The sequence below is a fragment of the Atta colombica genome, unplaced genomic scaffold, assembly GCF_001594045.1.
Source record: "Atta colombica isolate Treedump-2 unplaced genomic scaffold, Acol1.0 scaffold231, whole genome shotgun sequence".
Classification (NCBI taxonomy): Eukaryota; Metazoa; Arthropoda; class Insecta; order Hymenoptera; family Formicidae; genus Atta; species Atta colombica.
Window position 1 is genome coordinate 367,708 of NW_017259329.1, and position 7,471 is coordinate 375,178.

At 30.8% G+C, this 7,471-nt stretch overlaps 1 protein-coding gene across 1 annotated transcript in view; it reads left to right on the forward strand.

Annotated features, from left to right (window-relative positions):
* Positions 1-5,637, forward strand: part of LOC108688393 (doublesex- and mab-3-related transcription factor A2-like) — an 11,387-nt gene extending 5,750 nt beyond the window's left edge. Inside the window, exons 2-3 of the mRNA XM_018194639.1 lie at positions 3,821-4,078; positions 4,954-5,637. Coding sequence (XP_018050128.1) covers positions 3,821-4,078; positions 4,954-5,637 — 942 coding nt within the window. The remainder of the gene's footprint in view (positions 1-3,820; positions 4,079-4,953) is intronic.
* Positions 5,638-7,471: the final 1,834 nt, after the last annotated feature.

Below are 7,471 nucleotides of genomic sequence, written 5' to 3' on the forward strand. Positions count from 1 at the left end.
TGTGTGTGTATGTGTGTGTATGTGTGTGTGTGTGTGTGTGTGTGTGTGTGTGTGTGTGCGCGCGCGCGCGCGCGCGCGCGCGCGCGTGTGTGTGTGTGTGTGTGTGTGTGTGCGGAAAGGATGGTTTTGCTCAAGTATTAAAAAATTTAGCTAGATATAAATATGTCTGTTATTTTGAATAACAATAAATAAAATTGTTATAATGAAATGATTAAAATCAGACATATGTAGAAATGAAGTAATTGCAGGTTTTGTATTTAAGGAAAGTTTAGCTGTACCACGCGTTGAACTTTCAGATACAACTTAATTCTGATGAAATGCTTTATATTTAATATTTCTATATTTATATTTTAATATTTCTATATTAAAAGTGTCAAACAGTTTGCAAATTATCGTCGTATCATGACCCGTTGTTAGTCAAACAGTTTGCAAATTATCGTCGTATCATGACCCGACCAACATGAACGTTTCGTGAATCTTGCCGTTCACCTAAACTTCGCTTGTCTTAGCGCCAAGACACTACTGTCTCCAGATATTAGTTACACTCCTCGTCCAGAAAAGTGAACGATAAGATTCGCGAAACATTGGCATTAGCAATGGATCACAATAACTCGTAAACTCTTTAATATTCTCTAGAAAATAACTCATAAAAGCCTAGCGAAAGTGTGTATTTCTACATTAAAATAAATTAGAACTAAAAATTTGTTTTTCTGTAATATGTAACATTTGACTATTTGATTATTACAAAATAATTTTAAAAGATACAATTTTTACTAAAAAATATATATTTGCGGTTTATGTATTATTTATTGTATTTTCATTAATATGAAAAATAGAATTTATTATAAAGACAATTACATCGTAATATATATCTAATATGTCAATTTACCTATCTATATAATCAATATAATCTATCGGAGCAAGAAGAGAAAGATTCTTTCTATCATATCAGTACATTTTAAACATAACAATTAATTGTTTAAAAAGTCCAGGTAGCACTTGTTTATTATTTTATATATGTTTTATATACGATTCTTAAACGTATCCAATGTTTTACAAGTGTAAACCAACATGCGCTACTGAGAACCTTTAATGCCGAAATTGTGAAAACGAATTCCAATTTCCTTTGCTTCGACAAAATTGTTCTTTCCATATACTATTAAAAAATTTCGTGTAATATTACAATAACAATAATTCATTTTGAAGTTCACTATTAAAAATGTTCACACACTGTAAATTATATTGCATGCAAGTGAAGTTATAAACTTACAAATAAAATTAGTCTTCTTTATAGTAATTAAACAATTTGCAAAAACAAATTTACAATTAATTTAAAATTAAGTTCATAGATTTACATAATAATTCGCCAAATTATGTGCAATTTTTTCATAAGCAATCGATATGTACGAAAAAAAAAAATGCAAATATATTACGTGTGATGTTACTATTATGAATTTTATATATATAATATTGCAAAAATTTACATACAAAAAATATAAAATAGTATAAATACTATATATAAAAACTATAAAAATTATAAATTGTTATTGTATTTTTTGTCTAATATAAAGATATATTACACAATTAGAGATAAAAATATTAATTTTTGTAAAAAAGCACAATTTTATACTTATTTTCACTATAAATTGTATGATTTTTACACATATTATTTATAATTTTACATTTTTTATAGAATACGTATCTATGTATAATGAAATGTTGATATACGAAGGTTTTACTGAATTCTATGTTTGTGCCGCAAGAAATTGACACTTATTATAATAATATAATCTTATAAACAAAGAGCATGGAATAAATTATTATTCTTTAATAAACAGGACACGTCATCATTAATATAAATCGCAATATTAATTGTACACTGATTGAATTTTATGTCATATGACTTATTGACGTATTTCTTTAAATAAGACTTTGTAGCGAAAGCTTTTGTAACAAGCAGAGGAGAGAGAAACACATGGCAATATATTGACTCGTCCCGAGTAATCGGATAGTTATTCCCTTCGAACTTTGGTGATTGAACGAAGATCGACGAGAAAATGGGATAAAGCTGGCCTAGTAGATTCTCTCCAGCATCAGCGACGTGAAAGATTATTGCGGGTGGTCCAGCTTGGAATAACAGCGTGGTAAATGCGGCCTATACATAAGCGACAGGTCCATTTATAAGTCAAACGCAGTCATGATGCATCACGATTCGATTGTTATGCACTACGTATAAAAATCTTTACATACGTTGAATGTTTCGTCATATTAATTATAGCATGGAACTCAACGAATCGATACGAACCATATTTCTACTCCTTCTCCTCTTTGTAATTTTATGATTTTAAATTATCTATTTCTAACGTCTAGAAAGAAATATATCGAAATATTTTCTGTTAGATTTAAGCATTTTAAGAGACTTATTTATTATTATAGATATAGGTATACATTATTCATATATTAATATTTAATATTTAATGAACTATTTTTAGCATATGGAAATATTTTTAATTAGAATATTTTCTCTTATATTCATGTATTTTTAAAAAAATTGCGTATATATATGGGAAAGTGGAATAAATCGAATCTATTTGCAGTTTTTGTTCTCTATAAGGCGTAAATAAAGTCGGATCATAAAACTGATACCGTTGGAAAGATCATTTGATTTCCTTCATTTTTGTTTTAGACCATTTTGATTATGACATATTTCTCACCTGTATTTAACTATAATGGAAAATATAGAAACACTTTTTTCGGTCCGATTTAGAACCAATAAATAAATTTCAAATCGGACATTCCTATTTTTATTGATTTTTAAATAGAATTTTAAAATATTTTAATGTGATTTTGTTAGTATTGAGTAAAAAGAAGCAATTTAACATTTTAACAATCTAAGATAAAAATTTTATTCAGAAAAAAAATTACTGACATATTTTATATTTTATTAGAATTGAAATCAAAAACTTTATTAATCTGAGTCTGATATTTTACTGATTTAATTCCTTGGACCAAATTTGGTCAGCCGATCTGGTCATCAATACACACAGACACCTATAAGTTATCTACTGTATTGTTCGATTTGGACACCTAAAAAAAAGTCCGATTTGGATATGGATTTTATTTAAAAGGTGTTAAAAATTTGAAAGGTAATTGATTTAAAATTAATTAAAAAATTGATTCCTTCCGAATTTTGGAACAAATTTTACAATAAACCACAAACATGATCCCAAAACGCTTGATATTTTTGAATTCTACATTCTTTAATTCTTAAATCAATTACCTCTTCTCTATCTTAAATCAATTACCTTCCAAATTCTTAACATCTTCTAAATAAGATTTTAAATAGATTTACTTTTTAAATAGATTTATAAGGATTTTCTTATAAAAAAAATTTTCGTACATTGGCTGAAAATACATATTTGCATCTATAATGTTATGACAGAGAACTGTCAATCTGCTGTCCGGTATCTTGTAAAGCCTTTACATTATAAATAGCACGCTATAATCGTATTCATTTAAATTTAATCGTATTCATTTAAATTAAAAAGGTCCTATTTGGAATACGATTTAGGCCACTCTCCCCTATATACATATATTTAATAATAGATACTAGAGAATATATATATATATATATATATATTCTCTAGTATCTATTATCAATTTCTCTTTTACGATTTGTATCTTTCTTTGCTTTTACTAGATGTGCAAAAAACGTAAGTTGTGTCTTTGTTAAACTTTATTGAATTTTAAATATAAGTATATTAGAAAAAATTAAATTTTTTTCTTTGGAAATGAAATTAAAACAGTTGTTTTCGGGAAGGTTGCTCTGAAGAGACAACAGGCAGCCGAGGACGCAATCGCTCTTAAAATGGCAAAGGTGGCCACCGGACAGAAGCTCGATCGACTTCCGCCAGGTAAAATCTTCGGAATGTCCGTGACTGAGCCGAAATCTATTGTGGATCAAAATGAAAATACGACTCCCGTTACAAAGAAACTCGACGGAATTTCTGAGGATACCAATGAGCTTCCACGTGTATCGACCGATGACGCTTTACCCGCTCGTGTTCAAAACTGTTCCGTACGTACACAAAACAGAATCATCAGAAAAAATGAAAAATGTAACAAGTCAATTTGGATTCATTATTAATTAATTCTTTGAGAACGGGCGATCACTTATATTTCCTTTTTTATTTTGTTTTCATATAATTTGACTATTGGATTAATTTAATTAATAATAATGATGATTTATATTCAAATCTGACATCGAAGATATAAACTTAAAATGACTTCAATACTGCGTGGACAAAAATAATTTAGAAAAAAATAATTTAAGCAAAAAAAAATCATAATAACATAAAAATGGCGTTAAAATAACTCCAAAATAATTGTTAAAAATCACTTTTCATTTGATCAATCACGATTCATTTGAATGTCATTTAACATATCATAGTTTATTGTTTTGCTTGGATTATCTCATTATCATAAAACTCAGTTTTAGAGACTTTAATATTGCTAAAAGTAATACCAAATTTTCAGTTCCGCTTTATTTGAAGCTGATTTATTATACACAAATAATTGATCGTTAGAAACAGATCATAACGTGGCTATAAGTGCATTAATTTCTAAACTTTGACAAGCTTGTGAATCTAAGATGACTCTATGACACGAGTTCTTCTTTCCTTTTTGAATTTTGATATTTTTAGATTACATTCAAATTCAGTAATCCCAAGAATTCATAAAACCGAGTTTCGCAATAATAGATTATTTTTGTATTATTCAATCCATCATATTGGATTCCGTTTTAAATTCTAAACGTTTAAAATTTTAAAGACAAAATCAAATATTTTTTAGTAATCTTAAAACTCTTAGAAAACAAACTGGTTTTCCACAAGTTACTTCGTTAGAAAACTCCCTTTAAAAGATTCTTCTACGTAACTTCCTTTTCGTTCTTAGGACCTGGAAACCTTTTCGAGATCCAGAAGTTTCCTCTTCGACGCCGGCAAGCTGGAGGGAGTCAGAGAAACCACTCTGGTATCTCAGACCTCCGTGGAGACTTTAGCCCGCCTGTTCCCGAATACCAAGCTGTCGGTGCTGCAACTGGTACTGCAACGTTGCGGACAGGATCTACTCAAGGCAATTGAGTACTTCGCAAGCGACAACTTGGGCATCACCGAGCCAGCGATGTCAACCAGTATCAGTCAACCAGTATCCTCGGCCTTTCGGCCTCCGCAGACGATTGTTGATAGTGCCGTGGGGGAACAACAACAACAGATTCCCGGCACGATGCTGGCACCGATCTATACCAGCCTGTCCAGAAACGTCTACGGGGATGCGGGTTATTGTCTACTGAACATCGTGCCGACCGAGCAGTTCGCCAAGGGGACCGATCTGCCAATCGCGAAAACGGCGGTCGATCAGGAAACGGTCGCTCTTAATTTTCGCTACAACAATTACTTCACTTCCGGCGTGCAACAGCAGCTGAGGGATGCGCACATGTGCGCTCAAGTGGCGGCGGATCGGTTGTCGGTCGCCAGATCGGCGGGCATACTGCATCATCTACCGCCCACCGCGGCCGTGCTGCCGAGCATCCCTTGTGTGCAGCCCAATTGCACACAATGCAACTACAAGTTCACCTAAATGTATTTCTCTAGAGAGGTACAGCTAATTGTACATATATTTATTCCGATAGATTTTACTGTAGAATAATCTTTTAATATTAATTCTCCTAAATAAAAGAAGTTGGAGAAAATATGTATGTAGGGATTGAAACATTTCATAATTTTTTTTATCTATTTATATACGAAATTTGCTTTAAGGACGTTCTCCGACTTATGCTCAATCTAATAAGCACAGTAGTGCTCACCATTATGAAAATTTTTATGAAAATTTATTTCACTTTTATATAGTATAAGATATTCCATAAGTGTTAATGTGTTTATACAAGTTTTTTTGTACAATGTAAAATGACTCCCATCTTTGTTACTGCCGCCGAAAAATAGCGACTTATTATGTTACTTATTTTGCTTAATGAATTTCTTAAAAACGAATATTCAGACAAATCCAGACGCCACATTCAGACAAATTTCATATTATTATATGAATCAAGTTTTATATCTCATTGTTTCAAAAAATTGTTAAAAAACTTTTTTACAGTGAATAAAAAGATTATTTTTCGATTAAGTTTTAGATAGGAATCCTACGCACGCACACACACACACACACACACACACCATGTATACATATTATCCGCCTTGATCAAAAAATTCCCGGAATTACCACCAGGTGATGCTTTGATTCAGCTGATTTGAGTTCTGTTTTTTTGATTAGGTTGCCACATTTATCATTGACATTCCCACCAAATTTTATCACCATAGTTTGACATTTGTAAAAGTTACGCCGTCTTGAGTACATACCTCTGCACGTATTTTCGATTTTTTACAGTTTTAAAAATGGAGTTGAATTTGCAACAACGAGTATTTGTATTAAATTTTGCGTTAAAAATGGATTCAATGGAGTAAAAATCTTGGAAATGTTGGGAAACTGTTTCGGCAGTGGTACTCTAAAGAAAACAGCCGTTTATGTGTGGCAAAAATCATTACCGGGAACGCGTTTTAACAGCCGAAAGGAGGTAATGGAAAAATCGAAGACGGCTCTGATGGCTATACCGACAATAGAATTCCAGAAATGTTTCGAGAGCTGGATCAAGCGCTGGCATAAGTGCGTTGCAGTTGATGGGGAGTACTTTGAAGGCGACAATATCACTTTTGATGAATAAAACTTGTATTTTGTGTGAATTTTCTGAATGAATTCTGGGAACTTTTTGATCAAGGTATATACATATATATATATATAAAAAAATTTTTTAAACGCTTCAACTTTGAAGTGGAATATTTCGATTTTTAATTCCGTTCCGAGTTGAGTTTTAAAGTACATATGTTCAGGACACTAAAACAAGTTTATTCTGTAAATTTCAGAAAAATTTAAAGAAAATGGATTTTTTCGGAAAACGTCCTTAATTGAGAAGTAATTACATTATTTACACATTATGGCTTAGAAATTTGTAGCAATTGGTAGTTTTTAAACGAAAATTCCATTTTTATCAATTTTTATTTTTAAAATTTATTTTTTTTTAATATACACTATTACAATAACTTATGTTTCAAGCAACATAAACTTTTGTATACTTATGTTTCAAGCAACATAAACTTTTACAATATTAATAAGTAAAATTGATTAAATTGATTTGTTTTTAAAATTTCGAGATAAACTTTTGAGCGATAGTATCCCAATTACAGTATTATGATATTGTTAACTGAATTTTTACTCGTTGTGCAAAAGAAAAAACGGTGTTATTCAATTTTCTGTGAAAAAATACATAATGGGGAGTAATTGAAAAGAAACGCGCAACGATTGCTCCTCTCTCTCTCTCTCTCTCTCTCTCTCTCTCTCTCTCTCTCTCTCTCTCTCTCTC